We start from the raw sequence: 23374 nt of genomic DNA, 5'->3' as shown, positions 1-23374 counted from the left end.
GGTGTCAGATAGGTATGATATTTCTCAGGATGATCACTTAGTAAGTTATATAATGTCTAATCACTACAGTGTACACCTAAAACTAATATAATATTGTATGTCAACTGTAATTGTTTTTAAAAAATGATTTTTAAGTGAAAGGAGGGAGAATTATATACTATGTAGTACAAAGGGGGAATAAAAAAAGAAAATAGATCTTTAAATTAGGAGTTGAGATCTCCAGGGTCCTGGGACTTGACTGGCTGTTACAGTGCCCTCTACAACATTTTAAAAGAATTTGGATTTGCCCTGGCCAGTTTGGTTCATTGGATAGAACATCGGCCTTCGGACTGAAGGGTCCCAGGTTTGATTCCGGTCAAAGGCACGTCCCTTGGTTGCAGGCTCCTCCCCAGCCTGGGCCCTGCTCAGGGCTTGTGCAAGAGGCAACCAATCGATGTGCTTTTCACAAACCAATATTTCTGTCTTTCCCTCTCTCTTCCACTATCTCTAAAAATCAATGGAAAGATATCCTCGGGTGAGGATTTTTTAAAAAAGAAATTGGATCTATCAACAGAGAGAAGGTTGCCATGACCCAGGACTTGTGCTTTGGTAGCTGCCAAATACTAACACTGGGCACTGTGGGCAGAGCAAGCAGCATCTGCAGTGGATGGCAGCTGAAAAAGCCCATGGTCTAGGAAGGGCCTCTTAGGAGAAGTTCTTATTTGAATAGAATCCAGGCTTCTAGTTCGTTTTGCCAGCAGCCGTGACATATCAGCACCTCAGCTTTCTGAGTAACAAAGGGTGAATTCTGCCTTCAGACATCTTGTATTTGGCAGTGTTTTAAATTTTTTACTTAATTGCCAACATTTAAATTGTGTGAAATTTTATAGAAAAATCCAGAATTTGGGGCCAGAGTTATCAAGCCAGGATGTTCAGAACGGCTTTGGAGAGAACCCCCAGCTGCTCCTGATGCTGAGATAGGGAGGTGAGAGGTAGGAAAAGTCAGAGCTAATATCTAAGCTGCCAAATTTTCTTAAGAAAAATAAAAATCAGGAATCTGATCTGCCTAGCAACAATCGAAGATGTACTGGTTGCTGTTTTAGGTGGGGCTGGCACTATCCAGCTTACCACAGTCCTGGCCTGGCCTAGTTCCCTCAGTTAGGATTCCTGCCTGCTCCTGTAGTCTTTGAGTTTATAATCCTTGAATTAGATTATTCCTTCAGCTCTAACATACAATAATAACAATAATAGCTACTTCTTATCAAATGGCTCTAGTGTGCCAAGCACTGTGGCAAGCAATTTACATACATTATCCTGTTTTAGACTTACAAAGGTAACATTATGAACTTTATTTTCTTTGATATATTTTTACTGATTTCAGAGAGGAAGGGAGGAGAGAGATAGAAACATCAATGGTGAGAATTATTGATCAGCTGCCTCCTGCACGCCCCCTACTGGGGATGGAGCCCGCAACCCAGGCATGTGCCCTTGACCAGAATTGAACCCGGACCCTTCAGTCCCCAGACCGACACTCTATCTACTAAGCCAAACTAGCTAGGGCGAACCTTATTTTCTTAAATGAGAAAACTGAGGTTCAGACCTATAGGTAAGTTTGCCCCCCTGTCACACTGACTGGTAAGAAACAGAGGTAAGATTTAAACCTGGGGCTGCCTAGGTCCAAGGCCTGATTCTAATCATTACACTATTCTAACACTATCGCTGTGTTTGTCAGCCCAACTTCAGTGCAACTGAATCCAGAACTGCAGCTGGTGTTTTATAAATTTAAATACCACAGATTCAGGAGCCAAGCAGGATTGAGGGTTCGATTCCGGTCAAGGTATGTACCTCGGTTGCAGGCGGGATCCCTGGTCCTGGTCGGGGAGCATGAGGTAGGGGAGGCAACCAATCGCTATGTCTCTCTCACATCGATGTTTTTCTCTCTGTCTCTCCCCTTCCCACTCTCTAAAAATCAATGGAAAAATAAATCCTCGGGTGAGAATTAACAACAATTTTTAAAGAGAGAGAAGAGGAGAGATGCCATGGGGGCTGGCAGGTTAGTCCCCTGTGAGGCTAGGACGTTTGGGAGGCCTTGTGGGGACCCTCCAGCTACTCCTAGTGCTGAGCCAGGCAGGTGGGCGGTGAGAGCAGTTAGGGCTGATATCAGTTGCTGGTGTTGGCAGGAACTCTCCTGGCCATGGGGGTTTGGGGAAGTGGTGAGCTGGAAATCAGGTGGCTCTCTGAGCTGGGGGGGGGGGGGGGGGAGCAGTGTGAGCCTCTGAGCAGGAGGCCTAGGTGTCCCACCCCAGCCTTCCTTATTCTTGACCCTCTCCCCTCCTTGCCTGGGGGTCTGCAGTGGTCAGCCAAGTTCCTTTGCAGGAGGCAGCTCAGCTACCTCACAGGGAACAATATGATCCCAGCTCTTCTTAGGTTCATAAACACAGCACTTTACCTAAGACCTCGGGGCCACGTCAGAAGGGAAAGGAGAGAGAGCTTGTCCAGAGGCCCTTCACCTTGGCTAGGAGGCTCAGACAGATCCTACTTGCCTGGCTGGCTCCGTTGGATGGAAAGGAGGATGAGGCGCCATCAGGGGGCGAGGGCACCGCGGGGTTCTGAGGTTCGGTCGGATGGATGACCCGGAGCCCAGAACCCGGAGCCTTGGCTGGGATCCGGCATCCCAGGCCTGGAGCGTCCCCTGCGGGGGCCCGACACCACCTCGGGCACCTGGCGGTGGCCGGGCGAGGAGACCGCGGAGGGAGCTCCAGCCGCCCGGCCCGGGAGTGGGGTGAGCCCCAGCCCACCTGTGTGAGGGCACTCCGCCCAGGAAGGAGGGGCGGGAGTCCGAGGCAGGTCGGATTCCCAGCCAGCTCTCTCCTCACAGGAGGCGGCCCATTATCCGGCGTCGTTAAAGAGCAATTAGATGGAAATTAAGCCGAGAACAAGTATTGATTATCTCATTAAGGCCGGGGGAGCCCTCTCAGTCGGTGAGAGTTTACCAACGCTCACCCCATTATCTGCAAGGTGAAAGCCTGCGGTCATCAGAACCCAGTGAAGTATCGATCTTACCCTCATCCCCAAACCAAGTCTCCTCCCACCCCCCTAGAGTAAGTGGGTTCTAAAGAGGTAACACCAGGGGTGTGATGACGTGGAGTGAAGAGCTCATGCCCCCACTGTCTCCTCTCACCAGTTCCTCTGTAGTTCCCCACATTTTCTGCTCCCAAATCATTATTTTTTTCCTGATGCTACTAGAAGTGGGGAGGGGGTGTGTGGAGAGGGATCAGAGACAGTTCACATCCCTCCGGGGCTGGAGAGCTGGGGTTCCCCTGGTTTTACATCCAAGGAAGAGAAATTAGAGTTGAGACTTAATGGAATCTACCCCTATGGACACAGAGTATTGGGGACCCCTGGGCCCCAAGTTCCTGGAGGGAGGGGGAAAGGGTTAGTTCTGGGTGACCACCATCACCAAAGGAAAAGATACCTGGGACCACCACACACATTTCCCAAGGTTTAGCAACCTCAGAGTTCATCATCTGTTTCCTCAGGGTCTCAGATGGTGAGACCTTTGGAGAAAAATCACAGTGTGTTGGAGAGAAAAGTTATTTTCATCCTGGCTTTGCTTCTAGCTGGCTGTGTGACCTCAGGCAAGTCATTTTCCCTCTCCAGGCCAGAAGTCCTCAAAAGAATGGTGTTGGAAGAGTTACGAGGCTCCTGAGCCCTCGCACACTGTCATCTGTTGGACTAAGTGCTGCACTTCCTGGTGGCAGTCTGAATGCAGCTGTGTGCCCAGCCCTGGCCTGCCTTCCTGGAGCTTCTGGCTTCAAGGGGGAGAAGACATCCAACTGATAATCAGAGGAATAATGTTACAATTACGATATGAATGCAGGTGCTCTGAGGGTGCTGAAGAAGGGGGTGGGAGAAGCTAGCACAGGAAGCAGTTATTGCAATAAAAAACAAAACAGGGCTGAAGCCGGTTTGGCTCAGTGGATAGAGCGTCGGCCTACGAACTGAAAGGTCCCAGGTTCGATTCCGGTCAGGGGCATGTACCTTGGTTGCGGGCACATCCCCAGTGGGGAGTGTGCAGGAGGTAGCTGATCGATGTTTCTCTCTCATCGATGTTTCTAATTCTCTATCCCTCTCTCTTCCTCTCTGTAAAAAATCAATAAAATATATTTTTAAAAAAACAAACAGGGAACAAGCCTGTTGCCTATTCATTCAACTCACAATTACTGTGCTGCAGAGCCGTGGTGAACAAAACGGTGGTCCCTACCCCTGGAGCCCACAGTCCAGTGGGGGAGACAGAGATCAATGATACAACCACACAGATAAAGGCAAACGCACGTCTATGGTACATGTACTGAAAATGTGACAGAAGCAGTGAGCGAGAATAAGAGAAGTGACTTGGAGGAAAGGGGGTTAAGGATGCTTCTCCATGGCTTTCACAGTCATTCCCTCAATTAAGATCAGTTCTTCAATGGAGCCCGTGGGAACGCTGGGAGTGTGTCCTAGAGAGGGCGTACCTTCCTCCCCCACTCGCCTCGCCTCAACAGGGAATAGGGTTCCGGTCTCTGACACTCCGGACCCCACTGTGGGGCTCACCTGAGACACTCGGGTGCGCCGGAGGCCGGAAAAGGAGGCGCAGGGAGGCGTGGCGGCAGCAAACGGTGCGTCGGGCCCGCACCAGCTTGGCCTGGGCGGAGGAAGAGACGCTGCAGCGCTATCTGGGCTCCTCGCCCTGCCCCGGAGCCAGGCAACTATTAATCTTGGTTGACGGTTTCTCAGGTCCTAATTGGGAAGTGGGGAGAGAGGCCCGGTCCGCCCTAAAGGTAGCAGCGGCTAATGGGCCTCTCCATCACCGCCAGGAGTAAGTCCCTGGCGGGGCGCGAGGGGCGCTGCAGCAGGTGAGGCGCGGAGCAGGCGGCCGCCCTTAATGAAGCCGCGGGGCCGGGCGGACCGAGAGGCGAGCTCCGGGGAGGAGACGGTTCCAGGGGCGAGAGGATGGATCTGACAGCCCAGTTCCGGGGGTGGGGGGGGAGGGGGGAGGTGCGGGGGGCTCACCTGGGCGCCCTTTACCTGGGTGTGGGGGTGGGGAGGGTGCTGGGTTAGACCTGCATGGGTACGGATTTTTTCAGCGGTAACCAGAGATAGGGGGAGAGAGGGGGTGTCAGAGTCCGACTTTATGTCGAGGGCATAAAGTGGGCGCTCCGATGTTTGCAGACCTACAAGGCCTGTGCCCGACGTGTGCTGGGTCGAGATGTTTGGAGCAAATGTGAATTGGTGGGCCTCCGAGACCCCAGTGACTGCAGAGCGCCTGGTCACTTCAGAGCCGGCGGGCTTGCCCTCCAGCTCCTAAGCACCATCCCCTCCAGCAAAGGCTAGGCGGGCCTTTCGCTAACCCCCTCACTTTCAAAGCACCCCCCTCGCTCCCCATCCTGGCCCAAACTGCCGGGGACGCGGGGGAGGGGTGCTGGGCCACCCAGGCGGGCCGGCGCCGCTCCTCTGCCCTCCCCTGGGATCCACTGCGTCCCGGAGCCCCCACTTCCCTGCGGGCTTCGCTGTCTTTCTCTCCCGCCCCCTCCCCCTTGCAGCCGCCTCGGAAATATATTGTATTCTCACCTAATCCTGTTCAATTACAGCATAATAAAACACATAATAAAAACCTAATTCATTTTTCTCCCGCGCCCCCATCTCCCGGCATCTTCTGGCTCGGGATTAAAAATTTGTCTTCATGTGTGTGGCACCAGAGTCCCGGCGCCTCCACATCTTTAATGTATGAGCCGGGGAGCTGGGGACCTGCCGCTTCTGCCGCCTTAGCGTCGCGAAGGCGCCCGCCCGTCACCTGAGGATGCGGGCGGGGAAGGAGGGAGAAGCGTGGACCTGCGGGGGGCTCCAGCGGTGGCCACCCCCTCCCTTCCACAGGATGGGATTTCAAAGGCCCCTAGATTTCCAGCGGCGGGGAGAAAGCACTTGGGTCCAGTTCAGAAGACCCAGTGTGGCCTCCAGGGGGCGCAGCGTGGGGCAGTTCTGGGGGGATGGCGTTTACTAAGGAAAGTCAGGTCCTGGTGCAGCCCAGGCTGAGAGGTAGAGCAGAGCCAGGCAGGGAGGGGGCCCACTGTCCTCAGCCTCCATTCTCTCTTTTGCTTCTGATCTTCAGAACAGGACCAGTCAATGCAGCTCTGGTTTCCAAGTAACCACCACCATTTCCAGTCCCTAGGGACTCTACTACCCTCTGATCACCTGAAAAACCTGGATCACTGAAACAAAGTTAGAACTTCCCAGAGGGAAATATTAAGAATTTAGCCCTGCCGAAACCGGTTTGGCTCAGTGGATAGAGCGTCGGCCTGCGGACTGAAAGGTGCCAGGTTCGATTCCGGTCAAGGGCATGTACCTTGGTTGTGGGCACATCCCCAGTAGGAGGTGTGCAGGAGGCAGCTGATCGATGTTTCTCTCTCATCCATGTTTCTAACTCTCTATCCCTCTCTCTTCCTCTCTGTAAAAAATCAATAAAATATATTTAAAAAAAGAAAAAAGAATTTAGCCCTGCCTCTGTGGTTCAGTGGTTGTGCATGGACCCAGGAACCAGAAGGTCACGGTTTGATTCAGGTCAGGGCACATGCCCAAGTTGTGGGCTCGATCCCCAGTAGGGGGCATACAAGAAGCAGCTGATCAATGATTCTCTCTCATCACTGATGTTTCTATCTCTCTCTCCCTCTCCCTTCTTTTCTCTGATATCAATAAAAACATTTTTTAAAAGAATTTAACAAAAGAAAATTTCCTACAAAGGCATAGAACCTGGTGAATTTACAGAGGGTTGGTCTGAGACCCAAATACAACCCAGTGGTATTCCCTCATTCCTTCACTTCTTTCTTCATTCATTTAAGGCAGGGAATCCCAAACTCTCTACATTCATGGAACCCTCAATTTTTCAGTAATTTTGTCACAGTACCCCAGGACATACTCAAAAAAATCTAACAGTCCCCTTTAAGTACTTAATAAGTATTTATATCCTAACTGTGTTGTAGCTGTTTGAAAAACTAATACACATAAACTGGAAGAAAAAAAAGAATATTTTTATGTCATTCTTAACCTCAATTATTTACTAACTAGAGGCCTGGTGCATGAATTCGTGCATGGGTGCGTTTTCTCGGCCTGGCCCACGATGGAGGCCTATGGGGGGCCGGCCAGCTTGGGGGGAGGGGCCACGGGAGGTTGGCTGTGGGAGTGCACTGATCACCAGGAGGCAGCTCCTGCATTGAGCGTCTGCCCCCTGGTGGCCAGTGCGCATCAAAGTGACTGGTCAACCGGTCATGGTTGTTCTGGTAATTCGGTCGTAACGGCCACTTAATCTTTTATATATATAGATGAGATGTGTGCGCCTGTTGGGCTCTGCTTAACTTCTCAAAACTGGGAATCAGCCTGGATACTGTCATCCTCATTTCCTGCCCCACATGACTTCTATGTAGCTCTTGCTTTTTTGTCACAGAAACCATAAAAAATAACAGGTTTGCAAAGACATTGAGAGTAAGGCATCACAAACTAATTTTGAAACTGTGAGCTCAAGCTAGTAGCTTATGCAGTATCCAACAGATGTCAAGTATTGCTGGACTGGATTTCTCTCAAAAACTTAAAATGCCCTCTCAGTTCACTCTGGGGTGCCTCAGTACATAGTTTGGAAATTGCAGATTTGGGGAGTCTGCCTGTTTTCCTGTAGCAACAATCCTCCTTAGTGGTCTTGGAAAGTTTGGGACAATTGAATAGAGGTCATATGATATGGCGTAAGGAAAATGATGAATCTTACCCACAACTCGGGGATCAGATATAAGCAAGGGAGTCTGAGAGCTTGGGGTCAGGTGTTAGAGGCCAGCTAGCAGAAATGAGGCCCTGAAAGAAAATCACTAGCAGTGATTAGCAAGTCCAACAGGATGAACCAGACGCAGCAGAAGTATCATAAAAAGCAAGGCTTCCAGGTATATTATAGGGTGATGCTTAATCTTACATCAGCACCACTTTCCACTTCACTGTGCTCTAGAAAGGAGGTCACGCAAATGAAATTATATCACTAGAGGCCCAAGCAACTCTGTTGTGGGACCACTTGATAGGAACTGGACTAGAATAAGGTAAAGGTGTCTCCTTTCTAGCATGCCTTAAATGATTATAGCTCGGGGCCAGCCCCAAGAAGCTGCAGAGAGGGAGGGTAGGTCAGCACCACAGGGAACTAACTGCCAAAGGGAAAAGGTATTGACATGTGCGGGGAGGCAGACAGACATCAGAGTTAGAGACAGTAGCTCTGATTACAGGTGAGACACTCTCCCTCATCCCCCTGCATTGGGGACTCCTAGAGAGACACAGAGAGGAAAAATTGAGCTGTGGGAACGTATCTAGGGCCAAGCTTCACTTTGCCTGAGGCACTTTTCAAGCCACACTACCCCAAATTCTTTTTTTTAAAACGTCACCTGAGGACAACACACTTAGAGAGAGGAAGGGAAAGGAAAGGGAGAGGGAGAGGGAGAGGGAGAGAGAGAGAGAGAGAGAGAGAGAGAGAGAGAGAGAGAGAGAGAGAGAGAGATCGCTTGCCTTCTGTACATGCCCCGACTGGGGATGGAACCCACAACCCAGGTATGTGCCCTGACTGGGAATTAAACCAAGAACCTTTCAGTGCACAGGACGACACTTGACGAACTGAGTTCCTCCGGCGCGGCCTTTCCCCAAGATTCTGAAATGCCTTCCTAGGAGGATACGCTCCCCCATCCTCCAGGCTGATTATCACTAAAGCTGTCAGCCTTTGTTTTTGTTGTGAATATGTCACAATTTTTTTTGTTTGCTGAAGAGTAAAACAGACTGAGAACCACTGTGTTAGTGACCTTACAAGATAGGACCAACAAATGAGTGGGGGGTTAGGGCACTTTGGATTCCACATCCATTTATTCAGCAAGTATGTATTGAGTACCTACTGTGGATCAGCCACTATTATAGGTGCTATGGGCATAAAAGTGAAGATAAGAGTTCTTGTTTAATGGGTATAGAGTTTCAGATGTGCAAGATGAAAAAGTTGTGGAGATCTATTTCTCAACAATGTGAATACACTTAATACCACTGAGCTGTGCACTTAACCATTGGTTTAGATCAGTGGTCGGCAAACCTCGGCTTGAGAGCCACATGCAGCTCTTTGGCCCCTTGAGTGTGGCTCTTCCACAAAATACCACGTGTGGGCGCGCACATACAGTGCGATTGAAACTTTGTGGCCCATGCGCAGAAGTCGGTTTTCGGCCTGGACAAGTCTATTTTGAAGAAGTGGCATTAGAACATTCAAGGGGCCAAAGAGCCGCATGTGGCTCGCGAGCCACGGTTTGCCGACCACTGGTTTAGGTGGTGAATTTTATGTTAGGTGGTAGGTGTTATTTATCACAATTAGGAAAAAAGTAAAGATACGGTGCCTGCCCTCGGGGGTTTTCATTTAAACTGGAGAGAATCATCTGTATAGGACCAATAATAACACATGCAATAAACACCAATCAGGGTGATTCCCAGCTCACAATGATTGCCTTACTTTGGGAACAGCCCCAACCACGGAGGTGTATCTGAAGTAATGACGTCCCATGTTCTTGTGACTTGACCCTGGCCTCTGGCCACCTCCGAGGGGCAGACAACTAATCTAAGCTTTACCAATTTTTGAAACTTGAATGGGGAGATCAGGGACTGGAGTTGGTTAAAGCTGTACCTTAGTGGCAGTGCCCATAGACTCCAGTTACTGAGGCCCCCAGAACTGCCCAGTTTTCTGCCCTCTCAAAGGCCAAGTTGGTTAACTCCATCTTTGGTTCTTAGAGCTACGGACAAATCCTTCCAATACATCCCCCTGATTACTGAAGCTAGCCACAATTATTGTCTGCTGTTTTCCACAAAATAACTTCAATTAAAACCAAACCAGAAGTACTCCTTCTGGGAAATAAAAGTTGTCAATTTCCACAAAGCAAGTTTAACAGAGTGTGGAGAGAAAGAATAAAATTATTTTCATTATTTGCCACCACCCCCATAAAGAAATAAATAAGATTGAGAACTTGCTGGTGACAGAGGAGGGGAGGTCTTCAGTCAGAAATAATACAGGTGGCCCTCGCTGGGGAGCTCAGTTGGTTAGGGCATCATCCTGATATGCCAAGGTTGCATGTTCAATCCCTGGTCAGGGCACATAATCAATCAATGATGGCATAAATCAATGTTTCTCTTGCTTTCTTTTTTACACATTTTCTCTCAAATCAATAAAAAATTCCAACTTTAAAATAAATAAAAATAAAATCTTTTTCCAGTAATTATTTTTAAAAATAATAACATATGTGGTATTGGTTAATTTATAGAATAACATAGCAAAGTCTTGCTTCATAAGCAAACGTCACTCTGAAGCTTGTTGTTTGGGTTATTTTCCTACTGGATGTATGAAGTAGCGGGGAGGAAGGGGTTTTGTGTGTAGCCCAAGTTATGCAGGCTTCCTCCCACATTCTCCTTGTCGTTAATTCAGTTGCAAAACCTCCCTTGTCTGAGAAGACTGAAAAAAGGAAGCTGAAAGAGGCTGTGGCCAGAAGCTGAGGGTGCCATTATCCCTCTGGCAGCCAGTGCTGGGGCTGCCTGCAGGTAAAAAGACATTGTGTATATAGGAAGAGAGAAGGAAGCTCCTTTTTGAGAAATGATCCAACTAGATAAAGATTCCCCCACAATTTCTAGCAAAAGGTTGCCCCCACGTGAGGACCCGAGGTCACTGCAATGTGTGGGGAGATTGCCATAGAGGGGAGAGGGAGAGGCGCCCTAAGGACTACTGGGTACAGGCTGTGTACCTGCAGACGGGAAGGGAATCTGTTCACCCAGCAGGTCATTTCTACCCAGCGCAGGGCACAAAGGCCCTCTCTTAACAGCGTTCAGTAAACGTTTCCTGAACATGGGACGCAAAGGCGAAGAGAAGGAGGCGGGATGGACGACGCAAAAGACAGGGCCAATAGTCCCGGAGGCCGCAGAAAAAGTCGGGGCTTGGGACCCAGGAGAGGCCTCGCGTGATTCCTTGAAAACCTCGAAGATTACCGGGCAGGAAGTCAAAGGGCGGGCGCTGAGGCGCTTCTGGCAAGGAGAAAGGGGACTTGTTGGATTTTCGGTGCAGGACCGAGGTCGCCTGGGACGTTGATCTGAGACGTAGGATCCAGGCTCAGGTAGAGAAGATGAATTGTATTTGAGGCCTGCGACGCTAAAGCCGTTGCCCGGGAAACGGGAAGAAGGTGGAGTCAAGCCTAACTTTGACTGACAGGCGCCACAGCAGGGGCGGGACTCTGCTCCTGATTGGCTATGTACTAGAGGTGTGGCTTTTACCGATGACTGACAGACTCCCGGGGCGGGGCTGGCTTGAGATTGACAAGCTTGACTGGGAGGAAACGGGGGGGTGGCGAGGGAGGCTTGGCTTGAACCCGTGGGGCACCGAACCCCGCGGGACTAGGTTAGTCTGACTCACATGAGCCCACAGGGCCCTGACCAGTAGGGACTAATCTTGGGGATTAACCTCTCCCTAAAATGCCGGTCTCATTAGTCCCAGTGACCAGGGAAGATAGCAGGATACATGGCCCCCTTCCTATGGCCAGGCTAAACCAGGGCTCCAGAACCAAGCTATTTTTCCCCTTAGACCTTGGGTTGGGAGAGAGAGAGGTGGACTTTTGTTGTTGTTGTTAATCCTCACCTGAGGATTTTTTTTCCGTTGATTTTTAGACAGTGGAAGGGAGGGGGAGAGACAGAGAGAAAGAGAGAGAAACATCAATGTGAAAGAGAGACATGGATTGGTTGCCTCCTGCACATGCCCAGACCCCAGACAGGGTTCAAGCCTGCAACCAAAGTACAAGCTCTTGACCAGACTCGAACCTGGGACCCTTCATTTGGCTCAATGGTTGGAGCAGGCCGACGCTCCAACCATTGAGCCGAACCAGCTAGGGCTGGACTTTCTTAATAATGGGCTGGGTGGGGGCTCTGAAGCAGATGAGGCCAGGCCAGGGAAAGAAGGCAGGGGAGGGAGGCCAAGGACACAGATGTGGGCTCCCATCGGAGTCTGAGCACAAGGAGGAAGAGGGGAGGCCCAAGAACGGGGGGATTACTTTCCAGTGAGAAAAGTGCCTCCTCTGCCCAAATGCTGACTTCCATGGAAAAGTCTAAGTAAGCGGAGGCCGTTTGGAAAATGTACCTGGCTTGGATTTGCCCCTGGAGAGCCTGTGAAGTTAGCCTAAAGCCAGTTTTTTGCTTTGAGAAGCTGGTGTGGAATTAGGAACGATGGCAGGGAAGCATTCCTTCCTGACTGGTCCACTGGTGCCCTGGCCAGTCTTCTCTCTGAGATGGTTTGGTGTTATCTGCAGAGCACAGATCACTCTGTCATAAAATGTCCTTAATGATTTTGTTTTACAGGTTCCTGCACCTCACTCCCCAAGTGGGTTTATATTACATAGAATTTCCAATGAAAGCGCAAGGCCTCTTTTTAAGGGGATTACCAAAGGCCAGAATGGAAACTGCAGAGATTTCAAGAACTGACCCAGGGCTCCAGTAGGCTTGGTGGGAGGTGCTGACAAAACAGAATGGAATTGAACTGGTTCTCCATTTAATCAAGAATAGGAATCTTGCTGAAACCGGTTTGGCTCAATGGATAGAGCGTCGGTCTGCGGACTGGAAGGTCCCAGGTTCGATTCCGGTCAAGGGCATGTACATTGGTTGCGGGCACATCCCCCAGTGGGGGGTGTGCAGGAGGCAGCTGGTCGATGTTTCTCTCTCATCGATGTTTCTAGCTCTCTATCCCTCTCCCTTCCTCTCTGTGAAAAATCAATAAAATATATTTAAAAAAAAAAAAAAGAATAGGAATCTTGCCCTGGCCAGTGTGTCCAGTGGTTAGAGTGTCAGCCCACACACTGAAGTGTCTCGAGTTCGATTCCGGTCAAGGGCATGTACCTGGGTTGCGGGTTCACTCCCTGCCCCAGTCAGGGCACCAGTGGGAGGCAACCAGTCGATATGTCTCTCATATAGATGTTTCTCCCTCCCTCCCTCCCTTCTACTCTCTCTAAAAAGCAATGGAAAAAAATATCCTCAGATGAGGATTAACAACAAAAAAGAAAATTAAAATAAAGAATGGGAAGCTTTGCTTATGCTACTTCAGGTATAAAACCCTCAAACTTGGAAACCCCTCAGTGGCTTTTCAGTAAAAAGCTCCATGTACACTTGTGGGCCTATCAGTTTTGCTGGCCTGGAATGTCAAAGGGACGAGGAAAATGACTTCACGTTTGGCTAGCAGCTGGCGGGTAAAGAAGCATAGCACAGTGGGTCCAGTCACACAGCTCGGCTTGCATTCTGCCTCCACCACCTCCTAGTTGTGCAGCTGTAGGCAACTTTCTTAACTTTGCTAAGAATGGACACAATGTGTCTGGCCTCACAGGAGCGGTAGTGAAGACTGAACGCAATAATGGACTTTTACTTCATTAAGCCTGTCACCACACAGTGGGACTCAATGACCAGTAAGCAGCTGGTGTCACTCCCACTGCCCATACAAGTAAACTTCCCAGGAGGAGTGAGTGAGCCCAGGCCAAGATAACAAGTTCACTGCAGGCTGCTAAGGGACCATTCGGCCCTAAAGATGTCTCCCCACCACCTACTTTGAGCTTTGGGCTGAAAAAAGGGAGATGAGAGGTATTTCGTACAGTGAATAGGGAATGGATTTTAATATAGATTCATTCATGTTTATTCTTTTGAATCTTCCAAAGCCAAGGCTTAGGGTAAAAGAGGCAACTATAAACTGTTTAATAGTAGCTCTCACCAGCTGTACATTGGCATGAACTTTTAGCCTCATATATCCCAGGAAAAAAAGGGGGAGGGGGAGATTACAGAAGCAGGGAGGGAGAAGAGGGCCCTGGGGTAGGAGGAAGGGGTGCTAAGTGGCTAATGGTCCCTGTCAGATTTGTTTCCCTGTTGTATCAATGGGGGCAAGGAGGGGTCTGGAGGGTGTGTCAGTGCACTATTTCTCTCTGATGATGCTGGGCAGTCCTTAGCTCTCTAGCCTTCCTCTATGCAGGGGCCTCCCTGGGGCCAGATGCTACCGCCCCATACCAAATGCCTGAAGGGAACAAGGTGTGATCAGCACCCCGAGCAAAGAAGAAAACGAAGCCAGGACTCCATCGGCTGAGGGAATAGGAGAGCATCTACTGCCTATATTCCCCCTCCTTTAGTACTCAGGGTGCTGATGGAAGACTGATTTTCTAATCTCAGAGTGCCCTCTGCTGGGAGCTGAGGCTCCCTACAGGAGGGGAGGGAAGAGACCAAGACCTGGACTTTGTGGGGAGAGAAGGAAAGGCTCTTCCTAGGTACTCAGGGCCTAGAATCAAGTGAAGATCAAGAAGTAGAGTCTGGCCAGCGTGGCTCATTGGTTGGGCATCGACCTATGAACCAGGAGGTCGCAGTTCTATTCCCAGGTTGCGGGCTCGATCCCCAGTGTGGAGCGTGCAGGAGGCAGCCGATCAATGATTCTCTCTCATTGATATTTCTGTCTCTCTCTCTCCCTCTCCCTTCCTCTCTGAAATCAATAAAAATATATATTTAAAAAAAGAAGTATACAAGTTTTCAGTTTATTGAGTAACAACAGCATCATAGCTTTTGTTATTGGTGGCAGCTGGTTGGGGGAGCAGGAAAATGCTCTTAGCGGATCCTGCTGGGGCCTTCACCCTACCACTTCACCAGAGGTCATGGGAGTGGGAGTCAAGATCCAACTCTGTACTCTTAGTTCACTAGCACCTAGCACATACTCCACCCCCAAGCCCACTTCGCCCTTGGACTAGCCATTGATGCTTGGGCCCCTCCTCCTCTTGGGGGTTAGGGGTGGGAGCAGGGCCAAGAAAGAAAAGGAGCTAAGGTGGGGAGGGGGGTGTCCTACTGAATGTCTAACAAGGGTCAAAGGAACACAAAATTCCCTGTCTTAAGATCGTACGCTTGTGGCCTTAGTTGCCCTTGAGAGTGTACTAGGTACACCCATTCCGATACCTGTGGAGTTTAAGCACTTCCCACAGCTGTGTCCCTCTGTAAGAAGGTGCGATGGGAGCTCTGGAATGCTTTCTCTGCCTTGGTGACTTTTTGGTTGAGGGTTTGGGAGAGGGTTGGGGTTGTAGGTTTAGATTTGAGGTTATAATGTAGAGGGGACCAACAACTCCCAGCATTATGCCCGAAGATGGCCACACTGCAGCGGAGGGGGGAAGGGAAGCTGGCAAGAACAGTACAGGATGCTGGCATTCCTTTGTTCTGATAGAGCAGCAGAGAGGAAGTGACCTATTCCAGGATGTGGGGATAGTATAAGCCCCCTGCCTCCCGGAGCCTGGCAGGTCTTCCTCTGCCAGCCCAGTTCCCGAGTCAGCTTTGGGAGCCAGGAAGCAGAAACCTGGAGGATTCAACCCAGTTAGTTTGGTTTGCTAATGTCCCTCAGTCTGTCCTGAGATCCTGGGGCTTCTCCTATGTCCAGAAGGAGTGAGGTGCTGTGAGAAATGACTTGGCCAGTGGAACTGTCTAAGTCCCATAGCCTGGCTGGCTGGCTGGTGGCAGGAGGCCAAGAGGAGAAGCCAGACCAGGACATCCCAGGACAGCTTGTCTGCTCCTAGCTTCCAGGACAGCGTAGACACACATATCACATGTGCATATACGAAGACACACTAGTGCAGCAGAAAGGGGTTATGTGACCCTGCTCTTTGGAATCAGAGAGGAGAGAAAAAGACTTATTAGGTACCTTTCCCAGCCTAGTGGATTGCTGGTCTCAATGGCTGCTCCCCACCAAGCCCCTTGCTTAATATCAGGCAGAAGAGAAAGTGGCAGGATGGCGAGGCTCCAGAAATGCAGCAGCCCAAGGAGATGAGGGGGGGCCAGGGCTGACTCTCCTTCAGAGCCCCTTGTTGTAGTAGACCACTTCGATGCTGGGGTTTTGCTGACGGATCTGAGCTCTCAGCTCTGGCTCCAGCCTGCTCACATGTATGGAGCTGCAACAGAACAGCACAGCCAGGCTGAGTGTCCCCTCAACCCAACCCCCCTCAGGCTAAGGGATCACCATCCCTCCTCTTCCCAAGCTGAAGAATCTCCATCAAAGGGCAGAAGGCCCAGATCACTGCCACTCCCCCTCCCCCAGAATAAGCTGAGTGCCTGCCAGGCTTCTTCCTGGAACACGATGAAGGACCCTAAGGTCAGCTTGTTCCAGAGATATGGAGACCATACAGAGCTCCCAGCCAAGCCAGGGTCGGGGGAGAGCACTTACCTTCTCTGGGGGAACAGGGCACAACACAGGGGGGTGGCAAATACCAGGCTGGAGAGAAGAATGTTGGAAAGGTTTGTGAAGCTTTGACCTAAGGGTGTTCCCTCCCTGCACCCCACCCCATTTCTGGACACTGCCCCTAGGGGTGGTGACTGAGGAAAGCCAACACTGACAGGTTCTGGCTGAGGAAAGAACCCAGAGTTCCACAGCCAGAGAGCAAGAATCAGAAATTCAATGTGCATGAAACTCCTGGATGATACCAATATGTATATTCTCATGGTTTCCTCTCAGAGAGGAAGACTGGAACCCCTTCAACTAAACTCTTGACCCTCAAGGACAGGGATCAACCCCTCACACACACAGTATGCCCTATGGGTGTCCAACACCCCTACCTTCACAATGTATGAATGAATGATGTATATATAAACATCTTAAAAGCAACACCCACCCACATCCACCATGGAAAGGACACTCCCACACCCCTAGCTAACTCCCTGAGCACTTACCAGAAGCCCACCAGTCCCACCTGCAGGGGCGCCCCCAGCCAGGGGCGGCGCTGTGGGAGACAGAGACAATGGAATGACAGGAGCCCCCTGCCCTCGCTGTCCCCACCCCATTTCACCCACCATGGCTCTATCCCATCAGCCCTGCCTTTCAGCCACTGAAACATGGTCTTTTTCTTTCTCCCAAACGTATGACAGGGTTGGGTCCTTTAGATCACCGTCTTCCACTCCAGCCAGGCCTGTTTGCTAACACCCCTCCTAGTGTCCCCTCACCCAGTCTGGCCTCAGAATTAGATCCCATGGTACTCGAAGCCCCTCTTTCTCTTCCCTCACTTCCTCCAGGAGCTGCCATCTTTAGGTGGCCTCCTCTGACCCTCCACGCATTTCCTCCCCTCTCACTGGCATGAATTTGTCCCTTTTCAAACATCTCCTGCTCTGCACACTCTTCTCCATTTGCTCCAGCCACATGGATCCCATTCTGTTACTCAAATGTGCATAGTTGGTGTTACTCAAATGTGCATATTTGTCAATAAATGATCCACTGAGTGAGCCAGAGTGTGTATTCCTGTGCCTTGCTTCTCTGTCCTGTCTGTGCGTGTGCACATCTCGTTGTTGTCATTATGTGACAGCATGAGTGCGATAGCAAGTGTGACTATGATAGTCCATCCTTGGTGTGTGTCAGAGGCTCCGAGTGACACCAGTTTCCTTCCGGATAGAAACCATTTCCCTCCTTCCCTTATCTTCTCCTCCTGTTCGCTCAATGCTCCTTCACTCCAGCGCAATCCGTTCTTGCTGAATGAATGAGGGTGGAGGAGGCAGCCCAAGGGTGGAGCAAACAGGTGGCAAGTCTTAGACTCAGGTCAGGCTGGAGAGGGGGTTAGGGATTGGTCACTGCTGCTCCCAGTCACCACTACTTCCAGGACAGGAGAGGTGAGAGTGACCTACCTTCAGGAAGTCTTTCTTCTCCAAAGTGTTCATGATCACAGGGGGAATGGCTGAGGGGAGAGCAGGGCAGGGAGGGAAGGAGTAAGTAAAGTGACAGAAGGGACCCTAAGAAAGGGGGAGCCCCCTTCACAGTTCTTCCCACTACCACCAGGAATCCTCAAAACCCTGGAAGAACTACACCCCCTTTCTCCCACAGCCTCCCATGCCCCACCCAGCCACCTCTGCCTCACCCATGGCAGGAATCGCCATGCCGATTCTCGATATCACCACCTGGAATATTCCCTGTTTGGCCGCAGTCACTGACTGGCCAAGCTTCTGGCCCGCCTCATCAGTCACGGGGATGCCCACCTGCAGCTCCCTGAGAAGAGAAGGGGATGAGGGTCAGATCACAGGCCCCAAGTCCCTCCCGCATTGTCCTCATGGGCAGCTATTCCCAGGGCCCCCTCAGACATCCTAGATTGAAAGGCTGGTTCTCTCCTCCCAGATCCTAGGGTCAGACTGAGATGAGGCCCAGCAGCTCAGGCTCAGGGGGAAGACAGCCCCCACTCAGGCTGGTGTGCACCACTAGATGGTGTGCCCACACCCACGCTGGGCGTGCACAGGCCAGGAGTCGGGGCCACTCACCTCTGCCTCATCAGAGGGATGTTGATGCAATTTGCAGCTGCCACAGCTGCAAAGGGCACAAATCTGCCAATCAGGGGGGGCAGGTGCTGGGGGAGGAAAGATGCCCGTTAGTGGCCCTAAGGGCCATGGGGTGGTGAGGAACTCTGGGAAGAGATACATGAAGCCTGTCGGGTGGTGTAGAAGGGTGATGGGGAAGGAGGTGGATAAAGGATGATTGGGGACCAGTGGAATGGGGGGTCATTTACCTTGGTGAGGGATTTGAGTCCCAGGGCCGTGGCCACAGCCCCGGTGGTGGCGCTCACGTAAGCTGTTCCCAGCTGCCTGTGGGTGGAAAAGCCAGGACATAAGAGGGGAGGTGAACAGTCCAGCATGTGGTTTTTTCCTTCAGGGACATGCCAAATCCTCAACCCATGAGGCTGGGAAGGTGGCCTCACTGCAGAGAAATGCCTCCCATGCTCCCGTGTAGCCCCACCCCCTCCCCCTGAAGAAGAGTGGGCCCCCCAAAGCATACACAGGAGGACCTCATGTCCTCAGGCCAGGAAAGTGGGAAGGAGGGCAGGCTGAGAGGAGGCCACGGAGACACTGGCTGCACAGGCCCGTGGTGAACAGGATCAAACAGGAGAGAGCAATGGTGGGCGGGGAGAAGAGACCCCAGATACGGACGAGTTCTCACCCCACCGTGATGGGAGCGTCGCCACTGCGGTTGGAGTAGTTAACGATGGCGTTGAAGGACTGATTCACCCACTGCCAGAACACCACAGTTGGGGTCTTCCTGAGGGAACAAAGACACTTACTTCTTTCCCCTCTATCGGGTCCCTCATCCTTAGACCCTGATAATGAAACCCCAAAGGTTATTCCCAAACCTTCAGGAGGGAGCCAGCTGATGAGCCTAAATCCTGCTCTGGTGACCCCTTCCCACTTATACAAACACACCAACTGTCTCTGGGGTGGCAGGGCCCCGGGGCTGAGTTCTGCGGAATGGAGGGGATTCTAACACAAGCTGTCACCCACCTACTATTCTCTGCCCACACGGGCCCAGAGAGGAAGTACCTCGTCATCAAGCTACGCTCTAGTTTGGACAGAGTGCTCAGGGAGGGAGCCCTAGCACAGGACCTACCTATAGAAGGTGAGCATGCAGCCGGTGATGGTCATGTTCATGGGCACCTGGGCTGACATGCGGCCAATCAGGACCACCTTCTCCCCCGTGTCGGGATGGAAGGCAGAGTCGTACACATACTTGGCCCTCCACAGTTGGTCTTCGGTGAGCCCTGGAATCACCACGCCAGCCCTGCGAAGGTCATCAGGGGACATACAGACAACGCTAGGGGGCAGATATGCCCTCCCCAGCCCACCTGGCTCAGGGGAAGACTTTGGTCCCCCATCTCGGAATAAAGGACAGAACCAGGTGTGTAGAAGAGAACCTAATCTTCCTGAAGTGGGAGCTCCTATTCCTTTTTCCCTTCTCGCCACACAAAGAGGCTGCCCTGCGTTTCTACCCAAATACTGGTGGTTTCCAATGGGTCCAAAATGGCTAGGGGTACTGCAAGGGTTTTTCCTCCTGGAGACAATGGGGATGCCCTCCTGCCTCCTTGGGACTCAACTTTGAGCCCCTCTGTTCTTGCAGAGGGTGGCCCAGCAGTGGGATGGGTCCCTGTAGAGGTTTATGGGGCATAAATATCAAGGCCACTTCCTCACCCCAAACACCCTAAAATCTTTTGGCTTAAAGCTCTGTGCCATAGTTTTCTGTGATTCCAACAGACAGGGACAGGGAGTGAGGGCTGGGACAGGGTCACTCTCAAGCATGGGGGACAGGTGCAAAAGGTTCTGTATTAACGGCAGGGAATGAGACCTGGGGTATAGGATCAGATGGGGAAGGGGGTCACCTGTAGTTCTGCACGATGTTCCGGGAAGCTTCCAGCTGTGCCCCAGACAGCAGCAGATTTCGGGGGTCAGTAACAGTGAAGAAGTGCCGGGCTCTGCCCAGGAAAGTGCTTTGATCCCAGCGAGGTTCCTGGATGTTGATATCTAAAGGCAACTCACCCATTTTCTGCAGAGCAGGGAGCAGGGTCAGAGGACTCCAAGGAGGGGGTTCAAGGGCTCCACCTGGGGGAGCCTTTGGTGGCCCTGCTCTGGTCTCTGGGCCTATGGCCAATCCCTTCTGGAGCTCAAGGTGACTCCAGGTCTGTAAGCAACCGTGGGGGGAGGAGCTGTTTTCTAGGCAATGTCCTGGCCCAGGGACCTGCCACCACTGGAGGAGGCTGAGGGTGGAGGGAGGTGGGTGGGGACAGAACCAGGAAAACAGATTGTGTGCTCTGGCCTAGTGCAGATTTTCATGAGTGAGAATGTACATGTGTGTGGTTGATGCATGAGCAACAACTGATCCCATGCAGCTACTCTTGTGCTCTGTTTGCGCAAAAGTGCATATTACATGCATCCCACATTTAAGTTCATGTCAGCTTCAGGCCCCAGCTGCCCTGAGACCTGGATACAAACTCCCAAGGCTACTTGGGAAGATAGCATAAGCCAGCCCACAACCCAGACCCAGACTGGAAGAGAGTGGGAGATCATTGGCCTTCCTAGGGCTTATCTATCTGAGATCTCAAACAGGAACTCCGATGCCAGCTGTGGGTGTGTGTGTGTGTGTGTGTGTAACCCACACGGAATGGCCCAAGGCTCTCCTTGTTCCCTAGCTGGGCAGGGCTGGCACAGAAAGCCACCCCCTCTACCCCAAAGCCACCTGCCTCGGGAAGGAGGTGAGATCCTGTAAGTGCCCCCTCCACCAGCACAGAGAGGAAAGCCTGAACCAGCCATCTGGCTGCGTTTGGGCAGAATCCTACAGAATGACTAATCCTCGTTACCCACACTTCCTCTCCCACAGGCAGACACACCCTCCCCTCTCTCACACACTCACACTCACATACCCACACACAAAGGCGCCGTCCTACTCGCCCTACGCAGACATACAAACAGGGTGGACACACCCTGCATGCACTGGCCCACAAAGACCGTTACTTGCACGACACCACCCCCCACCCCCAAACACACACACACATGCACCTACAGCCCATATCCATCAGTTGCAGACACTTGAATGTGTGGCCACACAGAGCCCCACCCTGACATTTTCCTCCCAATTAACCTCTCTTCGTGCCCCATGGGCTTTCCTACAGACGAATAAACTGAATCCGGAAAGGACAGGCCTTCATCTCCTACTCCCAGCCTTCAACCCCCTACTCGCCGGACCCCAAAACCCTGCCCAAACACTCACATTTTCCTGGGCTCCTGGCCTCTGCAGCTCTCCGCGCTTCACCCCCGCCTTCCCACCCATCACGTGTAACGTCACGCGTGACGCTAACCATCAGGAGGGGCGGGGGCTACCCCCGGCGCGTCCGCCCTGCGTGCCCAGGGATTGGCAGAACCTGAGAGCAGTGGGTGTCGTTTGGGGCGACGCCCCCAGACTGGGCCACCGGGATCCGGCCCCACGCTACCTCCCAGAGCCAATCCGGGCTCAGGGATCGGTTCTGGCCCCGTCCGCAGCCAGAAAGAGGAGGGGAGGAGCCGTGGGTGCTTGCAATCCCCTGGCTGGCCTCAGGAGGCTCCTGGCCTCGGCAGCAAGCGGTCTAGGTGTCCAGGGCGAACCCTTTGCAGGGTGCAGGCGGGCGGCGTGGAGGGGCCGTCCTCTGATGGTGCGCCCAGAGGGGCTCGGGTTACCGCCCGGTCTGTTTACTGGTTGGCAGCCTTGGCAGTGGCTTCTGTCTCCCTGGTCTCCTGGGCTCCTTCCTCCAAGCATCTCGGCATCCACACCCCTCACAGTCCTGTTCCGTTCGTGCTTGTGCCCCTTCTTTGCACCCAGTCCTTTCCCCATCCCCATCCTTGTCTCCTCTGTGACACCTAGCCTCGCTAGGTCCCCAGTTTCCTTATGCCCCCAATCCCTAGCCCTTGGCCTTAGCCGCAGACCTTAGCCCTGGCTGGGAAGGGACAGAAGTCTCAAGGTTCTGTCTGCATCAAGCAAGTAGATCAGAAAGATTATTCCTCCCCCTAGAGTCCTGGAACCAGCTGCCGCTCCCTGCCACCTTGCCATAACTGGGTGGCCAGAGAGACACTTTCTGGCATAGGAGGATGCATGTGAAGAAAGCAGCTCTCAGACACACACACACACACACACACACACACACACACAACTCACCCAGTCACAGGACAGAGCCCCACACCCAGGCTCCAGTCCACTCCTGCCCGCCGCGGCTCACGCCCTGCTCTGCCCAGGTGACATTCCCTCCCTGAGGCCTCGGGGCTGACCGCAGAGGGCTGGCAATTCCATGAGCCCTGGTAGCTGGCTTGGCCTGGAGAAGTCAAGGTTCTGGGCTCCCCTGTGCTGAACCGCTAGTGGGAGCCGACCCATGCCCTGAGTTCGCGGTCGAGGTGGACATCAGAACTCCAACTGGAGTGTCTTGAGCCCAGCAGCCCCAGCCCAGGAGAAAAACGGCTGTCCCGGGTGCCTGAGAGAGGTGGCGGGAGGGAGTGACTGGCGGTGCCCTCAGCCAATGGGAGCGCGGGACTGCTCAGGCCCGCCCCGCTCCTGCAGCCTGGCCGAGGCGTGGGCGGGGTCCCCTGCTGCTGCAGTCGCTCGCGCCCGCGGGCGGGCGAGGCCGGCGGCCGCGCACACACTAGCAGGTGAGGGGCTCCGGAGGCTGAGAAAAGAGAGGTGGGGGCACCAGGAGGACCGATCCGGGGGTGGTGCGCTGAGATCTGCTCCGGGTTTGCGGGGGATGTTGTGGGGCTCTCGCCAGCAGGTCCTCTACAAAGCCTGGGAGAGGGCCATGCAACTTCTTAAGACGGGAGAGGAGGGGGTCAGAGGGGACAGCACTCTGGGCCTGGGGTGGGGGGTGGGGGGTCTCTGGGCCGGGAAATCTCTGCGGTCTTTGGCTGCAGCTGTCCCAGGTCCTGAAGCCCAGCCCTTGAGGCCTGAGCATCAACTACTGGCTGACCCCCTACTCCCAGGCACAAGAGAGGTGTGCAATAAACTGCCCTAGCCCCAGTTTATCTCACACCG

General features: G+C 52.4%; 1 protein-coding gene across 2 annotated transcripts; it reads right to left on the bottom strand.

The window, feature by feature from the left end:
* Positions 1-13662: 13662 nt before the first annotated feature.
* On the bottom strand, positions 13663-22719 carry SFXN3 (sideroflexin 3). Of its 2 annotated transcripts, none has more exons than XM_079793060.1 (11): positions 22511-22719; positions 20208-20371; positions 19442-19612; positions 18998-19096; positions 18570-18645; positions 18325-18410; positions 17931-18058; positions 17701-17750; positions 16759-16808; positions 16256-16303; positions 13663-15983 (listed from the first exon to the last, which is right to left on the bottom strand). In XM_079793060.1, the coding sequence occupies exons 2-11, from the start codon at positions 20366-20368 to the stop codon at positions 15887-15889; spliced, it is 966 nt and encodes a 321-aa protein (XP_079649186.1). In that variant the 5' UTR covers positions 20369-20371; positions 22511-22719; the 3' UTR covers positions 13663-15886. The 2 variants fall into 2 exon arrangements, with proteins under 2 accessions (XP_079649186.1, XP_079649187.1); XM_079793061.1 differs by lacking the exon at positions 22511-22719 and adding an exon at positions 21593-21704.
* Between the last annotated feature and the right edge of the window lie 655 nt (positions 22720-23374).

Source organism: Cnephaeus nilssonii (assembly GCF_951640355.1).
Source record: "Cnephaeus nilssonii genome assembly, chromosome: 16".
Lineage (NCBI taxonomy): Eukaryota > Metazoa > Chordata > Mammalia > Chiroptera > Vespertilionidae > Cnephaeus > Cnephaeus nilssonii.
Note: the sequence above shows the minus strand (reverse complement) of the source record. Positions and strands in the feature narration are given on the sequence as shown.

Excerpts from the sequence above, each read along its gene's own strand:
- SFXN3 (XM_079793061.1), bottom strand. The coding sequence starts at position 21,652 with ATGGGTGGGAAGGCGGGGGTGAAGCGCGGAGAGCTGCAGAGGCCAGGA. Across the intron at positions 17,751-17,930 it reads CATGGCGATTCCTGCCATGG|CCATTCCCCCTGTGATCATG; the intron begins GTGAGGCAGAGG and ends CTCTCCCCTCAG. Across the intron at positions 16,304-16,758 it reads GTGGGACTGGTGGGCTTCTG|CCTGGTATTTGCCACCCCCC; the intron begins GTAAGTGCTCAG and ends TCTTCTCTCCAG.